The sequence below is a fragment of the Perna viridis genome, chromosome 15, assembly GCF_037379345.1.
Source record: "Perna viridis isolate PV_CMFRI_1.1 ecotype Kerala chromosome 15, ASM3737934v1, whole genome shotgun sequence".
Lineage (NCBI taxonomy): Eukaryota > Metazoa > Mollusca > Bivalvia > Mytilida > Mytilidae > Perna > Perna viridis.
In genome coordinates this window covers 14,605,291-14,626,737 of record NC_142459.1, presented here as the reverse complement: position 1 = coordinate 14,626,737, position 21,447 = coordinate 14,605,291, and the positions used below count along the sequence as shown (strand labels likewise).

Here is a 21,447-nt window from a genome sequence, read left to right as displayed (position 1 = left end):
TTAGAAATTAAATCATAAGGATTGTTTTTAATTTCCGGCCAAGTTATGCTCACATAACCAAAAATTATACGATTGTTTATAAACTGTTTCGCGGTTCCTAACTGGAACAACCTGTTCCAAAATTTAAAAAAAATCATTAGATAGCATAAGATATACTAACTGTTGAAAGTATGCAAGCTACTTCTATTTTAGTTTCATTTACATAATTAGCCATATATGACTTATTTATCAACGCTTTAAATGTTTTGTTTATTTGTTTCATTACTTCAAATATTTTGTTTACCAGATGATAACACATAGACTACAGTGTTATCATGATTAAGTTGTCTACCTAAACCGCAGACAATCAAAATGCAAGTATATGTCCAAAACCTAAAAACAGGAAAAAGATACACATACACATTGTAGACTAATACACTTGTGCACAGAAAACCAAATATCAGGAAGACAGCACTAAAAAAACGAAGCACTTGCAATATGAGCTTCCATAGATGGAACAGCAGGTGCTTCGGAAGGGTAAACATGTCAAACGGCGATACTATTTTTATGTCAATTGCAAAAGTTATGGCCACCAAGGCCAAGATGTTGCACTGGTGGTGAAAAGTTGATATCTTGTTTTTCTTATAATGACTGAATTAACTATTCTTTATCTTGATAATAAAACCGTGGATTAACTCAATATAAGAAAGCAAATGCTTATATACATATACATATTAAATATTTTAATATTCTTATAAAGGATACAAGAAAACAATGCACACAATTAGTGACAAAAGCACTATGCTTATTAATGAGAGGGTTTCATCGTTTCTACAGTTCAAAATGTATCAACGTTTTCTATATACGAATTTAAGTGTATCGGTGCTTTAAAGGTTTGGTCAAGCAGGCGAGGGTGCGTTCCCTCCTGAAATTTTAATTCCAATTAAAATCTATAAATTTAGATGCAAAGTTGAATGGAAACATACTTTAACTTAATTATTTAATTTAAACAAAAGAGCTAATGATAATAATGTAATTCATTACAATGGAATTTTCATCCATGAAACAACATTTTATTTATTTTTTTATTTTATTTTTATTTTTTTATTTTATTTATTTATTTAATTATTTATGCTACATTAAATGTATAAAAGCTGTGACTAAAAGTTAATTATATAATTAAAGTCCAACATATCTAAACACTAGATCAAATATTGAATTTAATTTAGACTATGTTTACAGGTATGAAGGGTTCTTCCTTGTTCATTAAATACTTAGAATCCGACAAAGGAATTGAGTGCATTGTAAAAATAGCACCTGCTTGGTCTAAGGATGCGATCATTGCTCTTGTTTACAAAAAAAATATATCCTTTCGGTGATTGGGCCGACCAGAAATGCGGAAGATCAAAAGTTTGCTATATAACCAAAGACCAAATAGCACTGCAGCAATTGAATCTTAGCTCAATTCTACATCAATTTGGTGAGTACATGCATATATGATATTTAGCAATGTAAGTAAGTGAGAAATAATTTATATGTAAGAATTTTTAAATACACGATACCATTTCTTAGTGTCTTGTTGCTTGTTGTTTCAGTTTTCAATCCCCTAAAATTCAATTGGATTTTTTTCTTTCTTTTCTACTTTTAATGCATATACAGGGATGGGTTGATTGGATTTTCAAACATCTTTTGAAAAAAGGGAAAAATAATTTTACTTAATTTCAGATTTTGAATCCAACTTTTTCAAAACATCGATTTATTTTAATAGAAGTTATTTATATTGAATAAGCTAACACAAATTCTTATTTTTTAAGGTACAGTGCAGTAGATTACTTGCGAACAAGGATGCATATTATCCACTGTTTGGTATTAGCGATGATGGTATATTGGTCAGAAGCGTCTGTCATGGTAAGACACAATTGTTGTTGTCATTCATTTTTTTTGTAGGGGTAAACACTATGTTTATCGCACGAAGAAAATAGCAATTTTTGAAACTATGTATGTGATACATGTATGTATGCAATGATGTTTTAAATTGTTTTATATTTAATTTCATTTTTTTTTCTTGCGTTAAGAGGGATGTGTACATGTAACGCATTTGTTCTTTGTATTCATCAAAGCATTTATTTACAAGCATAAGTAATTTCCTTTGTTGCTTTAAAATGTTGCTGGTTTCAACTATTTCATTGAGTACATCTTCGGTATTGATTTCCTTACTAATTTAAAATAGAAGACGCTTACCCTACCGGTGTACCTGGTCCATACTCCCAGTTGTTAGTGGAGTCCGAGTTGCTCATTTACTTTGTTACTCTGTATGTATGATTTTAGTTACTCTATGTTTTTTGTTGTGCATGTCTGTTTTCCATGTCTGGTCTTTGTCCCTGGATTACATTCTTTTGATTACCGCTATAATCTTGGTTCCCTTGATTACTATTTACATACGTTGATCGGTAACAATTTTATCCTGCCTGTTTTATTTTTTTTCTAAATATACCATTTGTTTTAACCATAATGGAAACGGGAGGTATAGCGCGCTTGAATCTGGTTGAATCCACCTTTTTACCAGAAATGGTCAGGTCAGGTCCATTTCATAATGGCTTTCAACTTTAAGGTTTTTAACTTAATATTGATATTTGTTCTACGGACATTTTTTCTATGCCTTTTTGGATCATCTAATTTGGCAGGCAAGTGAGTTACTATTTTTCTTTTGGTTATTTTTGCAGTAAATACGATACATATTATAAATTGATACATTCATATAAAACATCGAATGTGTGACACGTCTTTTGACTAGCATAGTATTAAATGCATATCAAATTGCAAATGTTATACTTTCATAATATTTTTTAATTGACAGAATCGACGAATAACTGACCCAGAGGGAAATAAATATGAAGTCATGCAAATCAATGAGGCCGATGAAGATATTTCTATCATAACAAAGGATGGAGTCGTTGTAGAGCAACAAATTGTTCATCAGAAAGAGGTGAATTACAGAACGTTAGAGTCAACACGTTTTTTTTTCTGACACCAAATGAATGTAGTCTTTGAGCATGTATCTCCTCACATTTAGCACGACTCGAATAAAACGTTTAACAATATTAGTTTGTTTGAAACGAAATCACAATCAATTGAAATTCAACGTTTTGTTTGTGGTTCCGCGAATAATTGAAAATTGACATAATCCAATGCATACATGTAATAAAATTATGACGTTCAAACCATTTGTGAGTATTGACAAGGTAAGTTATTAATTGTGCTCAACAAACAATGAAATAAATATCGAAATGCATAAAACGTTACATGTATATAAGGCAAACTTTAGTTATAATTTACTATTAAACAGCTTTAGTCCATTATTTCACTTTTTTCACTGTTTTTTTGGAATTCGAATTTAGTCTCTGCTACTATTTAATATTTTCCTTCCGTCATCTTCTCTTTTGATTTGCAGGGATACGTTGTTATTAAGGCGAATAATACATGTAGTATTGAGTTTTATGATGAGGTAGGCATTTAAAGTTAGTACACGATTGCACATTTAACTTATTGACGAAATACTATTTTAATATGTTTACATGTACGCTTTTTCATAAGTGCACGGTCTTTTGTTTATTCTCTACCGAATATCCGCAAATAAAATAGCGATACAAATACGTCAAAATAACAAACCATGGTCTAAAAGTACATTATACAAAACGATTTAGCGACCCGAATGAAGTAGACTACATATTAAAAACCAAGAGAGAAAAACAAACCCAAAATACAAAAGCACTACAATATGCATATGAACTCCAACAAAAAAGTCGGGAGTGTCATCAGGTGCTCTAGAAGAGTAGGCATGTCCTGCTCCGCTGTATTAAGAGTTATTTTATTCTGTACATACCTTCTTGGCAATAAAACTAATATAAGAACAAAAACGAATTATTTAACTACAGTCTTGCAGATTCACAGTTTTATCAATTCTCATGTTTTGTTGTACTATTCATTCCTCAGATGATTTTATTTGTGTTTGTTACTAAGAGTTTTACTGAAGTGTCTTTGTATGTGTGTCAGATCTTTAATTATCTTTAAGGATGAAGAAAAGGAAGGAAAGTGTTACTCCGGATCAAAACCTGACAATAGCGAAATCACTGCTGGAATGAAAAAAGAATGTGGGGACATGGAAATTGTATTTGTGCGACTTGGCCACTGTCCAGACGAACACAAAGGTAGGTCATTTCAATTCAATACCTGATTCTGGCCATCTTTCTTTTCAATAAACTTTATCCAATCCTCCTCTTAAATCTGCCCATAATTAAATAAAAGATGTTTTAGTGAATATTCATGCATGAGGAAATGCATATTGTCAAGCACTGGGTTTGAAAATGTTCAATAAATTAGATGGGTCTCTTTTTTTTCAGAGTGCTATGCGATATCTGACATATCCGATTAAGGCACTCGCCTTTTTATAATTTATTTTAACGTAATGGTGATGTAAACATTTTCAGTAATGGCTCGTCATGAACTTCAATAAACAAATGGAGTTATGCATCTCAACTACTTCAGCAAGGATGTTAGTTCCATAAGTAACAGTTCTTGTTTTAGCTGTTCAATTTCAATTTTGTTAAAAAAAGTTACCTCATCATTTAGATGTCAGCTTAGAACAATTGTTTGTTTAGGTTTTACCTAGAAAAAAAAAGACAGACAGACAGGAAAATCAAGCTATTGTTCGAATTTTTGTTTAAAATTTAGATAATATTTTCACTATTGGTTCAATTGTTCCTATGTGTGCTTAATTGTTGGATAAATTAATCTCTACATTTATCATTATTACTGTTCTTCTGGATGTGATTCTTACTAAAAAATCAAACAAGTTATATTATACTTTTTTAAGGCAATACAAATCAATATCATCCAATTTTTAAGGCAATAACAAACCATTTCACCTTCCTTTTCAGGCAATACCAACCATGCTGATGGTGGTATTCAGAAGAGATGGACATGTTATAGAGTATGGTATATCAGAGTCTACTGCGGGTGGTACGGATGCTATTACAGATGGTTTTACTATTACAGATGTTACTAACTTCCTGTTTGACATTGTGACATTATTTCCCGCCATTATTTGTTCAATCAAGCTCATTTAAGACTCTCTAACTTTCTTTTAGTTTAAATGTGTTTCAAAAATTCCGAACATTATGTAATCTATGATTTTATGTTTCATTAAAAATCTTGCAACCTGCATAATTTAAGATGTATTTTTTCCACATATATTTTTAAAGGCACTGTGCACTCCTTTTTGGTATATTCTGTTTGCTTAGTAGACTTTTATATATTTAAAATTGATGCTATAGCTAAATGTTTTAAAAATAAAAGGCTATATACAATATGACAATTGTTCTCTTTTTACTTTACATCATGAACTATTTTGTTAACATACTTAAAACGAATAACATAAAAAATATGTGTATATTTATCAACTGGAAAAAGTTATAAGTTTTCGCAAGAATAAAATTAGAGTCAAATCAACGCTTCACAAGGTAAACAAAACCATATACATTCTGTTTTCGGAAGAAATAATGTGGTAGAAATTATTCATATCGTCACTTGAAAATGTATATAAATGTAATGGAAAGTAGTTTTACCCTACCGTTGCATCTAGTTCATGCTCCCAGTTTTTAGTCGAGTCCGAGTTGCTCATTTGCTTTTGTTACTATGTATGTATGATTTTAGTTATTTTATGTTCTTTGTTGTTTATGCCTGTTTTCCATGTCTGGCCTTTGTCCCTGGATTACATTATTTTTATTACCGCTATAACCTTGGTTCCCTTGATTACTCCTATAACAACCCATATCCTTGAACATCATGTGACTACTTTAGGATTTAAAAAAAAAATGTCAGGTAATTATTGGTGAATATCCTGCAAGTTAAATCGCACATTATTGGAGTCTGGTAACAGTAAGAGTTTTTTTATACCTTTCAGTGGACCAAGGTTACTATATATGTTTGACAATGTCAAAAATAAATGCACCTCTTTGGCGCCCTTATCAACAGAGGCAATTCATGGTAAACCAATGTTTTTTTACATACCTTCAGTTATTTTTTTAGAATTTTTATATCCACATTTGTTGTTATTAAACAGAATGTAGTTCAAAAATGCAAGTCATATAGTTGAAACACTATTCATAATCAAGTCAAGTCGAAAACAATTCCTGCAAAATAAATAGAACACCACAAGGTGGTACCGCAAAAGTCCTGCCTTAGTGCAGGCATTTCAAACGAAATAATGGGTTAAATCTAAAGCACGCTAATTTTCCCTTTGACATTCAGGCGTGAATATACCAGTGGTGATTAAACAATATTTGTATACTCTTATTTAATCGGTAAATCAGAAGTCACATCATCACAAATAGCAATTTCCAAAAACAAAAACAAAAAAATCATTACCTATTATTTCAAAAGAATATGAATATTTTTCAACCAAGTAATGATATCATTGTTTGTTTGTTTGTTTGTTGGAGTTTAACGTCCGAGCAGCAATATTTCAGCTATATTCAGACGATGAACATGAAGTGGATGATAAAATGAACATGAAATGATGATGAAATGAAAAACGGGATGGGACACAAGGACAGTAGGGTCGACAAATTTTGATTGCCACTAGCAAAAGGGAGGGATGGGTAAGGTCGGGCAATTTAGCCTCCTGTGACGGAGCGCAAAGGTTCCTACTCCTATCGAATACCACAGCAGGGTTCTTTAACGTGCGAGGAACGTGGCATCTTTCCCAACACGGTGCACCACTATGGTTTGCGGTCAGGTTTTCCGTATTATAGCCTAACAATCCCAGCATGTAACACGCCAGGGGTACCCCATTCCACAATCTGGGGCACACATCCCAGTTGCTCTGTGGGCAGAGCGCAATAACCCCCGACTAGGGTTCTGAGCACTATTTAGTCGCCTTTTACGACAAGCTTAGCGCTGCTGCAGGCCTATTCTTTTAACACCCGGACCTGCACGGAAATAATGATATCTAAAAAGAATCCTTTCCAGATTCGGAAGTCTGTAACATATATATTCATGGCTATCACGGAAATCAGAGTAGTTAGTACTTGCTCTAGTGTAGCGACTCATTAGTGAAATATTGTTTGTTTGTTGGGGTTTAACGTCCAAGCAGCAATATTTCAGCTTTATTCAGACAATGAACATGAAATGGATGATAAAATGAATATGAAATGAAAAAAAAGATGGGTCACAAGGACAATAGGGTCGACAAATTTTGATTGCCACTGGAAAAAGGGGGATGGGTAAGGTCGGGCAATTTAACCTCCTGTGGCGGAGCGCAAAGGTTCCTACTCCTATCGAATACCACAGCAGGGTTCTTTAACGTGCAAGGAATGTGGCATCTTTCCCAACACGGTGCACCACTATGGTTTGCGGTCAGGTTTTCCGTATTATAGCCTGACAATCCCAGCCTGTAATACGCCAGGAGTACCCCATTCCACCACCTAGGGCACACATCCCAGTTGCTCTGTGGGCAGAGCGCCTAGCCCCCGGCTAGGTTTCTGAGCACTATTTAGTCGCCTTTTACGACAAGCATTAGTGAAATATAAACACCATATGCCGACGATGAAGGGATATTGCTGCCCAGGTAAGGAAATATGATATTAATTTTAAAGTCGATTCTTCTACCATGAATCTTAGAGCTGAGATGTCCACCCTCTCAAATTCGAGATGAAGATCCAACAAAAGATGCGAAACAAAGTGTTTTCGTAGTTTCCTTTATTTCAAGATTTGGTGATTAAATTGACGCTAACAATTTACAAAAAGAAAGGTTGTTGATGGAAAAAAACATCATTAATATATCTCTATGTAAAGTTTAAGGATTCAACATTTTTAATATTCTTATATTCTCTACGAGATTCTGGGCAAATTCACTCTCGTGTGAATATAAAAACAAATGGGCTATGAGTGGAGCACAGTTAGTGCTCACTGGAATGCCAACTTGTTTTTGAAAATTAGTTTCTCCAAATGTGACAAACGCATTTGTATATTATCAATAAATAATTAAGGCATATCGCAAACCCGCTTCTCTACGTTTGCCCTTTTCCTATGTTTTAGAAAAATGTGTGAATTACTAACCTAAAACAACATAATTTTTTGAAACACCAAAATATTACCAAAAAAGTCTTTTCAAACTAAATTTCAATTTATCATGTGGTAATTAAGGTAGTGTAAAGTGTTTAGAGTTAGAAGTTTTGAGAGAAGTATTTTCCGAAAAGCTGCTGGATGTTAGATCTTTAGAATATTTAAGTATCCACAAATGACTAATGCCACTACGAGATTTCATCAATGATTTCATGCATGAAACTACAACCAAAAATTTTGATGTTTATCCTTTTGCCGACACATGCATCCACAAAATACTAGTGGATTACCTCTCTCAACAAAGCGGGAGGACAAATTAACAGAATAAAATGCTATTGAAATCCCGCAAAAAAGAAAGATTAGAAGAAGAGCAATTAACTAGGAAGAATCTATTCTTTTTTAAGATGGACAAATACAGTTTTTCTGTCAAAATGTATTTAAGAAAATGGCTACGAACACATTCCAGTTAGGTTAAAAACTGACAGGTGCATTTGCATTGTGGACCAGGGAGACTGAAAGTGTCTCGGGGGTTACTTCACACAGTTCATTATTTTTTGTCTGGCAAGTTTTAAAATATGCAGCTTGTAGAAGTGTAAGTTATGTAATTTTCGCTCGACCCTTCCTATTCCTATCCTAGAGGGAAGGTATATACCTGTTAAAAGGCTGGGTACTAAAAACTGAGATTGGTAATACGAGGAGTACTCAATATCTGTGTTACGTAGGTGATGGTATCTAATGGGGTTCTTTTCGCATTATGTCAACATATGTCAGCTATTAGGCAATTAAATATTTAAAAGAGATTGTCAGTAGTCTTCCTGGAGAATTTAAAATCAGGTATATATACGTACCCAGTTTTACTTGCATACGTTAAGACTATGAATTTTATGTAACCATATGTATATAGAATTGAGAAACAAATGAGATCTATACAAAATGTTAAATACAAGTGTTCCACTGATTTGCAAGAGATCTGTTCCTTACCAGAGATCTACGATGTTCCTCCTTAATGTAACTTTATGTACATAGAATTGAGAAATAAATATGTACTCATCGTATAAATAGTATTAAATCACTCACAATAGTGATAGCAAAATGTAGAAAAGCAAATCGAAAAAGAGTTTTTACGTTATATTGGTAATCTCTGTATACATGCACAGTTAATTTGATCATCGATCAAAGAAAGACAACTTAAACGAACCAAAATTCGAACGCAGTCAAATAGGTCTGGTAAAAAGCCATTGAATTAATACGACAAACTTAAATTGAACTGTTGTAGCCTTCATAGATAATGACCTTACATGTACAATTATGCCAGTTACAGTACTTGTATGGATAAACTTCTCATTCTATGGTATATGTGGGGATGAGGAATGCGTATGTCGTATGGGGAATATGAATTTGGAAAGGAGAGGACGGGGAAGTAGCTGAAAAAATAACTAATTGTTTAAAGATTATATTTAATATGATTAAAAACGAAAGTTAACATATGTATTATGAGGAATTTGAAAACATACAATTTTATTTAATAATATGATAAAGAAAATGGCAATGGGGATTGCACTTCTGGCACAGAGGAATTTTCTATGGAAATGGTGGTGGGGAAAATGGCAATGGGGATTGTACTACTGGGATAGAGCAATTTTCTATGGAAAAGGTGATGGAGAAAATGGGAATGGAGATAATATAGTGTAAATCGGAGTTCTTACCGTACAAGAGCTGTTAATAGATTGAATTGCACAAAGTGAAGGTTACACCTAAGAAAAACTAAAAATAAGTGCCAAGTTTTATAGGACAGGTGATATATAAGTTTAGTAGTGATCACGCCTTTTAAGGCATTGAAAGTCATAAGGTCGATCGTTTCCCCTTTTTTGTCATTAGCTTTCATAACATTTGCAATCTTCTTTCAAGGTTTTAGGTTACAATATGGACTTAAATAAAGTGTATCGAATTAGATTACTGATTTGGGCATATACCAGTCCTTTAGTATGTAATGTACAGATTTTGAGGTCGAAAGGAAATTATCTTTGGTGTCAAAAGGAAATGGTTTAACGTAAATAAAATCTTTCACAAGACAATTTAAACATTATCATGTTCTAGTAAATCAACATATTATTTTTTTTTGTGATTCGACATATTGGGGGAATTGAAACTCAATTATATTCAAAAATCTGAATGTTGACCGTAAGTTGTTAAACTGGATTGCTGGTACCGTTGCTATCGTCTGGAAGACATGATTAAAGAGCTTGAATATAATATTTCACTAAAATTTCGAAAATCTATACTTTTAAAAACCTATTGACATTCTATCAAATAGCCTCGTCCGGGTTTGGGTGTCAAAAAAATAGGCCCGTAACTGCGCTAAGCGTGTCATAAAAGGCGGCTAAATAGTGCACAGAACCCTGACCGGGGCTAGGGCGCTCTGCCCACAGAGCAACAAGGTTATATGGCCCAGGTGGTGGAATGAAGTAACCCTGGCATGTTATATGCTTGAGTCGTCAGGCCATAATACGGGAAATTTGACCGCAAACTATAGTGATGCAACGTGTTGGGAAAGCTGTTACGTTCCTCGCAAGATAAAGAACCATTTTGTGGTATTCTCCCAGAGTAGGAACCGCAGGGCTTCGTCACAGGAGGCAAAATTGCCAGACCATACCCACCTTTCGCTATTTCCACCGGCAATCGAAATTCGACCCCATTATCCTTGTCTTTCATCCAATTTTTCATTTCATCATAATTTTATGTTCATCTGATCATCCATTTCATGTTAATCGCCTGACTATAGCTGAAATGTTGCTTCTCGGGCGTTAAACCCCAACAATCAATCGATCAATCATTTTATCAAATAAAACTCTATCCACGAATAAAGTATAATTAACAGAATGTCAGTCTTCTCTGAAGACATACAACTACTTTCTTAATTATTGTGCATTGCTCCGCTTGTTCATTTACTCTACCATTCAATCTGTGAAACTTTACAAATCATAGACATTACTCAATATATCTCCACAAAACTATTTCCTTTGTAATGTACAACATCAAGATGCAGAAGAGGCATTAAAGCCCTGTTCCTTGTATATCGGTTATTTTCAATGTATCGTGTGCCTTTTTTTCAAACACACATTCACTCTGTTACCACCCTTTTATATGTATATACAAGTATGTGATCAACCCATCAATTTTTTAATTTTTTAGTTTTTAAAATTTTTTAATGGTTGAATTGCACTGGCGTAGCATTTTGTCATATCATTCTGCGGGATTCCCTGTTAGTTATCAGAGTTACGCCCTATAATGCTTTCAAGTGGTATATCAAAGTGGTCTCTTACTAACTCCTTATGATTCACACATGCTAAAAGGGTCTTAAAACCGGGCATTACAAATACGAGGAGTACTTAATTCATATGGTAGATGGTGGTAAGTAGCGGGTTTATGTTACCATAGGTCAGCTGTTAGCCAATATAATATTAAAAAGGGGTTATCAGTCTGTCTTGGGAATAAACAGATATCAGATATAAATATGGGTCCATTTGTACATGCATTTGTTTAAATTATATACTTAATCTAACTGTATGGACAAAGAAATGAGAAATAAACGAGTGCTAATCGTAAAGTTGTTTGAATTCTCTCACAACAGAAAGTAAATAGTGAAACAGCTAAGTACAAGTCGGTTAAGAATTTCTACAGAATATCGGTAATTTCTGTATGGATATATGAACAGATAATTAGGTTATCGATCTAAAAAAGATGACTTAAACAAACTCAAATACGCACACAGTCAAATTAGTCCAGTAAAAGGCCATTGACTTAATCAGACAACCTTTAGTAGAACTGTTGTAGTCTTCAAAGGTAACGACCTTACAATGATGGCAGTTACAGTACTTGTATGGAAAAAACTTCTAATTCTATAGTGTATTGGGAGATGAGGAACGTTATGCCCTGTGGGGAATATGGATTTGGAATATATATTTAGGTTGATAATTAGATAATATGATAAAGAAAAGGGCAACGGGGATTGTACTATTGCGAAAGAGAAATTCTGTATTGGGAATAGGGGGTTGGTATAAATGTGAAATGGGATCTTATATCATTCACGGTCTGTAAATAGGTCGAATTGCATAAGGTGAGGGTTACACTTATAAGAACTACAACAGGTTTTAAGTTTCAAGTGGTATATTCTGACACAAAATCTATTACTGATCGCGTAATTAATTGCGTTTAAAATGATATTAAAAGTCATAAGGTCGATTGCTTTCTCCTTTTTGTTTTTAATTTTCATGACATTTGGAACAGCTTGTTTTCTTTCAAAGATACAATTAGGCTTGTCTTTACTAGTGCTTTTAAAAGTTTGGATTAATTTGTCCCCAATTGGAATGCCATAATAAGCACTGTTAACGTCATAACATTGTACAAAATAGAAAGATGATAAACATACCTACCTACTTAAACTCAAGGATGTAATTAGAAACAAAAATACTTAATTTTTTTTACCTGATTTAACAATGAGTGACATAATAACACGAGGTATTGCTAAAATTTATGTTATCCTGCCAAAGGGATCAATATCGCCGTATTTTGTATTTAAACAAGTTCCAACGTGGTTGAGCTTGTAATAACTGAACTACTTAATTTTTATCTAGAATTGGAATATCAAGAATGATAGCTAAGGGTGCAGTATGCCTATTTTGGTTAACATACTCAATACAGGTGAGTATTGAAAATTTTGTTCACAACACAACGTTTGTTTTAACCCTTTTTAAAAAGGTACCTCAATGCAATTCCGTCTATATTTCTCATACAAAATATATCAGTTGTTTTTAAATATTGCGGCTCAATTGTTATATTGGAGTTGTACAAATAAATCACGATTTTCTCCGTTATCCACATCGCAATTTTAAGACTAAGCCATCATATTTCTTTCATTCAAACTGGCATAGTAAACTGGGTCAAGAATGTTCTCTAATTGTCGTAACTACGCAGACTTTTTGGTTCGCACTAAACTTCTTATGATGAGCCTTCTGGAACAGTGATATGTTGCTTCAAGATTATAGTCATCACTGCAGAAGTTTAGAAGTTTAATGGGAGTTCATGAATCGGGACGGTGTACCAATCTGCACTATGAGAACCGATTGATTTGTTAACCGTGGCATAAGTTTCCTTTCCTCTTTCCTCTACCGGTACCCCTGGCGTGTTACATGCTGGGGTTGTCAGGCTATAATACGGAAAACCTGACCGCAAACCATAGTGGTCCACCGTGTTGGGAAAGATACCACGTTCCTCGCACGTTAAAGAACCCTGCTATGTTATTCGATAGGAGTAAGGAACCTTTGCGCTCCGCCTCAGGAGGCTAAATTGCCGGACCTTACCCATCCCCCCTTTTTCCAGTGGCAGTCAAAATTTGTCGGCCCTATTATCCTTGTGACCCAACCTTTTTTTTCATTTCATGTTCATTCTATCATCCATTTCATGTTTGTTGTCTGAATGTGGCTGAGATATTGCTGCTCGGACGTTAAACTCCAACAAACAAACAAACAAAGATCTAAAAACATTATCGAGTTCTTGCGGGACATCGGTTTATTTAATAAAATCTAAATTAAATACCTTCCTTGATTTTTCAATATTTTAAATGTTTTATCGAAGTTATGTTTCTATATGTATTTTATGTCTTACGTTCACATTTTATGTACCTTTTTATATGTAAATAGCTGCTTGATTTAATTTCATTATATTTGATAAGAATTGATCTCCATGTGACCTTCACATTAAATTCACATTCAATCAACATAATGATCTCGTGAAATCAACTTAACATGAACCCCTTGTGAATATTTGGAAATGCATTTGTTAATGACAAAATAGGTACATACTTAGTAAGTATATGTATAGTACTATGATAATGGGTTCAAACCACTATATAAATGCATATTCAATAAAAAACGTAAAGTGTGATCTAAATATACGATACATTATTACTGAGATAAAAGAGGTGAACATTTATAGAGAATAAGAAAGAATAATTGCACTATACTTTTTAATTGTACTTACTCCTCACACATTCATTTAGCCCCGTGCAGGTCCGGGTGTTAAAAGAATAGGCCTGCGGTAGCGCTAAGCTTGTCGTAAAAGGCGACTAAATAGTGCTCAGAACCCTAGCCGGGGGCTAGGGCGCTCTGCCCACAGAGCAACTGGGATGTGTGCCCCAGGTGGTGGAATGGGGTACCCCTGGCGTGTTATATGCTGGGGTTGTCAGGCTATAATACGGAAAATCTTACCGCAAACCATAGTGGTGCACCGTGTTGGGAAAGATGCAACGTTCCTCGCACGTTAAAGAACCATACTGTGGTATTCTCCTGGAGTAGGAACCATAGGGCTCCGCCACAGGAGGCTAAATTGCCCGACCTTACCCATCCCTCCCTTTTTCTAGTGGCAATCAAAATTTGTGGACCCTACTGTCCTTGTGTCCCATCCCTTTTTTCATTTCATCACCATTTCATGTTCATTTTATCATCAATTTCATGTTCATCGTCTGAATATAGCTGAAATATTGCTGCTCGGACGTTAAACCCCAACAATCAATCAATCAATCACATTCATTTATAGTTTTTATATAGCAGTCATCATTTTTCTCCTTAATGCTTAGTACGTTTGCAGGTCAATGTAAGCATGCTCGAACTCTGTCCTTTGGCAAGGATTTTAAAAGCAATAATATGGAACTATGATGATTCCATTAATTATAGAAGTTACCAGTATTATTTATAAAATTAAAAAATAAAAAATGAGTATGATTACTTATAGGCAAGCAGTAGACACACATAGTCAATATTCACGATTTTGTTTGAATCTATGTTACCTAACTTTAAGCACAATTTTATTTGAAAGGGTAACCAAGGGAACCAAATTTATAGCGGTAATCAAAAGTATGCAATCCAAGGTCAGACATGGAACAGACGTACACAACAAATAAATTCAAAGTGACAAAAGCAAATGAGCAACTCGGACTCGACTGAAAACTGGGAGCATTGACCAGGTGCACCGGTAGAATAAACGTCTAGAAACAATGTCTCTTCTGATTATTCGTATTGTTGTTCTTTTTGTCATGGAACAGAATAAAGTGAGTGTAACGAAATTAAAAATTAAATATCTTGTGGATTTAAGCATTTTATTCACGACAGTTTATCTACGAAGTTTTTGTTATTAAAACTGAAGCAGCGAAGGTATCTGGTGTTAACAACTTGTGTGGTCAGTCTGTTTGGATACAGAAAGTTTTGATGTGGCTTGATTGAGCGAAAAAACAAAAAAAAATCCTCAAAAATTTGATCTAGAATGATCCTTTATGACGCATTAATAATTGATAAATAAGCTTCTGTTGGTGACTACTTAAAACCTCGTGCGGTGAATCCAAAGAACGAGGCATTGGTTTCGTGTTAGGTTTTGCATTTATAGAAAATGACTTTTTTTAAATCTAGTTTTGAGAGTAATCAAAGGGACCAATGATAGACATTATGAATGGAAAACTATTTATTGCATTCTGTTCATTACAATTTCCAATCATATCTCATTCTGTACATTAACATTTGTAAAATCTATTTTTTTATTCTGAAGATAAGTCATTTAGCAAAAGGTCTGACTGAACTGCGGTAGCTTAAATTTGCTGTATATCTTTTACAGTTATTATTTTTGAAGAATGACTCCATCTTAAATCGCCTGTCAGCAAGCGTCAGTGGTGACAATTATGCATGGGTACAGGAGAGATTCAGTGACAAGACTAAATCCTCCATCCTTGGAAGTCATGGGGATGATAAGACGAAATCTTCAGTGATTCTAAGAGTAGACAACGTTGATGATCAATTTGACTGGGCACAGAGCAGGTTCGAAGACAAGACCAAAACATCCGGGCTCGAAGAGAATACGGGGCAAAATGAAAACGTATGGTTCAAGGTATGTAAATGTTTAATTTAATAAATAAAAGTTATTGTCGTTTTTATAAAACAAAACGTAAAAACATCCACAGGGAATATGCTTGATATATCGAAAAAAATGTCTTTCAGTCATCTCCTTTTGTTGATTTTCCTTTCTTCACTTTTTTAAAATTCTGATTAAAGATTATCACGTATATAGAACAAACCCTTAGACGTATTTTTTTTACTGATTTTACAGATTTCCTCTTTTGAAAACAGTTTATGATAGCGGAACTATATTGATAATTCTTTTATTACTTTTCGTAATTGCTTTGATTGCTCTTATTGGGATATTTTGATCTTAGGAATTTGCATTGACGTTCGTTTTCATTCGTTTTGAATGAGTTTTTTTATTGTTCTCCTTGGACGACTAGATATTTGCGATATTACATTAATTTACAATGAAATGAGTTGTGATTGGTTGTTGAGTGATAATTGGGCATTGCAGCTAAAATCTAAATTATCGACAGCGTCACTGTTACGTTTCTAAAGTTGTTCTCCCGTAAGTATGTGGATACTTAAAAGTTTTAAAGATTTACTTCAAAACCTAAACTCCCGCAGCTTTTCGAAGATAAGTTCTCAACTTTTTACAATACATTACCACATGATAAATTGAAATCTCGTTTGAAAGGACTTATTCGTAAACCTTTTGCTGTTCCAAAAATTATGTTGTTCTTGGTTAGAAATCCACATTTTTTTCTACGATATCGCAGAAGGGCAAAGGCAAAAAAAAGCTGGCATTTCAATGAACACTTACTGTCCTCCTCTCTCCTACATAGCCGATTTGTTTTTTTATTCATACGAGACTTGATATTTTTTTTTAGAATTTCGTAAAAATAAAAATTAACTTTACATACAGAAGTGTTGATGATGCATTGTCTATCAACAACACTTCTTTTAATAAATTATTATCCTCAATATATCCACTAGAGCCCGATATAAAAGAGACAACAGAAACAGCTTGTTCTGCATCTTTTTTGGACCTACATCTCTAATTTGACAAAGTGGTCATTTCTACATTAAGATTTATGATAAACTTTAATTTTAATATCATAAAATGTTCTAACCTGTGCAGCAATTGTCCATTACTCTTCTGCATACGGTGTTTATATTTCATAATTAGAGTCGCTATACAAGTACATACTACTCTGAATTCCTTGAACACCATAAAAATTTACGTAACAGACTCCTGAATCAAGGGTAAAAGGAAATGCGTCTTAAACGGTTTCTCACCACTTTTTGAAATAGAAGTTGAAATATACTCAGTTTATTCTAAAATAATTAGTATTGAATGTTTTTGTTTTCGTTTTTCTTTGTTTTTTGTTTTGTTTTTGTTTTTGTTTTTGTTTTTTGTTTTTGTTTTTTTTTTGTAAATGATATTTGTGTTCTAATCTTACCTCTTATTCATCGAATAAGATAATAGCATGCAAATGCTTTTTAATCACCGCTGGTATATTCACAATGGAAAAGGAAGGTTTAACAAGGTTTAAGCTGTAACAATCTAGATTTAACCCACTATTTCGTTTGAAATGCCTGCGCCAAATCAGTTCCATTGGGCATCTAGCTGTTCAGGTTGTGGAATATCTATTTTGCCAGATTTATTTTGGACTTGAATTAATCATGAATGAGATTAGTCTTCGGTAATTTTGTTGTTACCTTTATTTAAGATTATTATTGATGCTGTTGAGGACTATGCAATAAAATGGACAAAACAAAAACAAGAAGACAATGATTCACTGTCAGGGTGGGTAAAGGCTATGAGGTCTTTAATTTTGAAACGTATGAAAGTTTAAAGAATGTCAATGCTACATCAGTTTTCAAAGACCCTGATATAGCAAAACATTGTCTACAAAACATGACAAATATGGTGTCGTACCAACAGACAAAGCCAAAATAACATTGGTTTTGTCTGCAAAACATATTACAATGTTCATTATCAGAGGTACGCCTAGAGAATCATAGCTGTAATAAGATCTTTGCTGCTACCACACTTTCCAATGAAAAGATAGTGGAAAACCATATATTAGCACTATCCTACTTCGGTCTCTCTACCGTAGACGATGATTGTGATTTACCGTCTACGTCCTAAAATTCAGAATCCATACAAAAACGCTACATAGCTTGACTTTTATTTTTTATACTCACAGCTGTAAAAGATAGTCTCCAGTCTTATACTTTACCATTTCTCAATACTTCTATTCCCCATACTCAGTTAAAATCCCGACTGTACACCTTAATACTGATGTGTAGTACGTGGCAGAGATTCTTCATACTTTGTATAATTTAAATTCATCATCCAAATATACCGAATAAGATACTTTCAAAATCCTGGAATTTATTATTGACCACACATTTGTCCAGCGTGGTTTTTCATCAAAGGGTCGGCATTCCAACGGAAAAAAATTGTGCTCCTCTACTTGCTGACCTATTCCTTCACTATTATGAGTTGATCTTATCCAAAGCAAGGAATATCATTTAGCCACATTCGTGATCTCAGTTTTCGCTATACAGATGACGTATTATCTATTATCGTTAAACGGTCCTAGTTTCAGGAATTTATACATGTCATCTACCCAAAATAACTCGAGATAAAGGATACTGAAGAAACCGTAAAGTCAGTCTCTAATCTTGACCTAGACTAAGAGATCGATGGTAAGAAAATCTATTAATCGAAGACCGCGATACTTTCGCATTCCGTATTGTCATTTTCCTTTTATCTGTGGCAACATCCCTTCAGCATCTGTGCACGGAGTTTTCATATCACAACTCATACATAATGCAAGAGCTTTTTGTACCGCGCTATACTTCAAGCAATTGAGCTTCTTGAATAGTGTTATACTGCTACAAGATTGAAGTCATTACTACAGAAATTTTACGGTTGTCATCATGAACCCGTGGTTCGTTACTGTGTATCTATCTGTACCATGAAAAACGATTTGTTCAACGTGTTATGGTGTTCCATTCCTCTTTAGTCTACCCGGACTTTTGATGAGCAATCGGCGGGTGTTCCTAGAAAAGCAGAGAACGTTTATCCTACCGGTGCACCTGGTCCATTCCATCAGTTTTTAGTGGAGTCTAAGTTGCTCATTTACTTCTTTTGCTTTTACATGTATTTTATGTTCTTTGTTGTGTGTCTGTTTTCCGTGTCACGTCTTTTTACGTGTTTTTCAACAAACAATCGGCATTCCAATTGGAACAAATTGTGCTCCTGTACTTGCTGACCTATTCCTTCACTCTTATGAGGCTGACTTTATAGCTGATCTGATCAGAAAGAAAGCATATCGTTTGGCTAGATCCTTCAATCTCAGTTTCCGCTATATAGATGACGTATTATCTTTAAACAATCCTAATTTAGGGGATTTGATACATCGCATCTATCCAAAAGAACTTGAGATAAAGGATACTACAGACACTGTGAAGTCAGCCTCATATCTCGACCTACACTTAGAAATCGATGATGAAGGAAAACTATTGACCAAACTTTACGACAAACGTGATGACTTTTCATTCAGAATTGTCAACTTTCATTTCATCTGTGGCAACATCCCCTCGGCTCCTGCGCATGGAGTGTTCATATCACAACTCATACGTTATGTCAGAGCTTGCCGAAACTACGCGGACTTTTTGTATCGCGCTAGAACTCTAACAAATAGGCATCTGGAACAGGGTTATGTTGCTACAAGATTGAAGTCATCACTACAGAAGGTTTATGGCCGTCATCATGAACTGGTGGATCGTTATGGTGTATCCATCAGCACCATGAAAACTGATTTATTCAATGGGTCATGGTTTTCCTTTCCTCGTTTATCTACCCTGGACTTGACTTTTTATGAGCAACTCGGCGGGTGTTTCTAGAAAAGCAGAGGACGCTTACCCTACTGGTGCACCTGGTCCATGCTCCCAGTTTTTAGTGGAGTCGAGTTGCTCATTTACTTTTTTTCTTTAATGGTTTCTTCGTTATGGTGTATCCATCAGCACCATGAAAACTGATTTATTCAATGGGTCATGGTTTTCCTTTCCTCGTTTGTCTACCCCGGTCTTGACTTTTTATGAGCAACTCGGCGGGTGTTTCTAGAAAGGCAGAGGACGCTTACCCTACTGGTGCACCTGGTCCATGCTCCCAGTCTTTAGTGGAGTCGAGTTGCTCATTTACTGTTTTTTCTTTGTATGTATAATCTTAGTTACTTTATGTTCTTTGTTGTGTTTGTCTGTTTTCCTTGTCTGGTCTTTGTCCCTGGATTACATTCTTTTGATTACCGCTATAACCTTGGTTCCCTTGATTATTCTTTCACTGGATTTCATTCTTATAATTTCCGCTGGAATCTTGGTTCCATTGATTACTCTTTCACATCATATCCTAATAACCAAATTGTACTTAAATATTCGATACTGATTATTTTGACTTGTTTTTGTACAGTATCTATAGTCTTACGTGTGGTTTAATTCTATCAACTTCGTAAAACACGACTAAACAAATAAACAAGGAACCTGGAAGTTTAATTTTCTGTAACAATATTTGAAAGATGACTTGCAACTTACATTTTTTTTTCATATTTAAATACTATATTTTGTTACAGATAGGCAATGGGCCCAATTTTTTTTTTTTTTCTATTTTGTTTTTCATTTGTTTGTTTTGTTTTGTTTTGTTTTTGTTTTTGGTTTTTTTGGGGTTTTTTTTTTGCCTCAAATACATTTGATACATCGATAAAACAATTGAAAAGCTATTTAGCTTTATCATTAAGCATCTGTGATGTAGATATCTTTACTGCTTATATTGGTGGAAAGTCCGGGAAAATTTTCCTGCATCTTTTCCATACTGCATTTCGACTAACTTTGACCTATCGATACCTTGAGGAGGCATACTTTACCATCACATTTATAGTATTTCGGGAGTTTACAAGGAAAGAATACGTTGATAATGTTTTGTGTTTTCTTCATGTGCTACACCTTATTCACATTTTACCTGACAGAGAATTACTTTAATGTTGGGTCCATAAAAACGTATAATAAAATATAATTTTTCGTATTTTCTTTTTCTTCTAGGTACCGATTTGAAAGAAGATGGAAGGATTGCAAATGCGCTACTTCAAAAATTGAATCTGTTTTGATTTATTGCATATTTGAAGCTCAGTTTTATTACGTCCTTAAAATGATCAATAAAATTGCATTACAAGCCCTGGATAAAAAATTATGCCTTCCTCTGTCCCTCACTACCCCACTTAAACGGAGAGACGTCGACATAATGTGATTGCACTGTCCGACCGTCTGTCCGTCACACTCATATGCATGTAAGCGCTACTCCTCAATACATACTGCAAAACATATCATGAAACTTTGTTAGTTGGAAGGACATAATATAATGTTGTGAACATCTACTGCATATGGGAGTTTT

General features: G+C 34.2%; 2 protein-coding genes across 2 annotated transcripts; both read left to right on the top strand.

The window, feature by feature from the left end:
- The first annotated feature begins 1,308 nt into the window (after nucleotides 1–1,308).
- LOC148597077 (uncharacterized) lies at nucleotides 1,309–5,347 on the top strand. The gene is made up of 6 exons (XM_088562965.1): nucleotides 1,309–1,459; nucleotides 1,794–1,887; nucleotides 2,837–2,965; nucleotides 3,431–3,484; nucleotides 4,052–4,187; nucleotides 4,917–5,347. The coding sequence occupies exons 2-6, from the start codon at nucleotides 1,825–1,827 to the stop codon at nucleotides 5,042–5,044; spliced, it is 510 nt and encodes a 169-aa protein (XP_088419091.1). The 5' UTR covers nucleotides 1,309–1,459; nucleotides 1,794–1,824; the 3' UTR covers nucleotides 5,045–5,347.
- Nucleotides 5,348–12,660: 7,313 nt separating this feature from the next.
- Nucleotides 12,661–21,228, top strand: LOC148597076 (uncharacterized). Its single transcript, XM_088564057.1, has 3 exons — nucleotides 12,661–12,804; nucleotides 15,766–16,035; nucleotides 21,099–21,228. Exons 1-3 carry the CDS (start codon nucleotides 12,754–12,756, stop codon nucleotides 21,108–21,110), a joined length of 333 nt encoding a protein of 110 aa, XP_088420183.1. The 5' UTR covers nucleotides 12,661–12,753; the 3' UTR covers nucleotides 21,111–21,228.
- The last annotated feature ends 219 nt before the right edge of the window (nucleotides 21,229–21,447 follow it).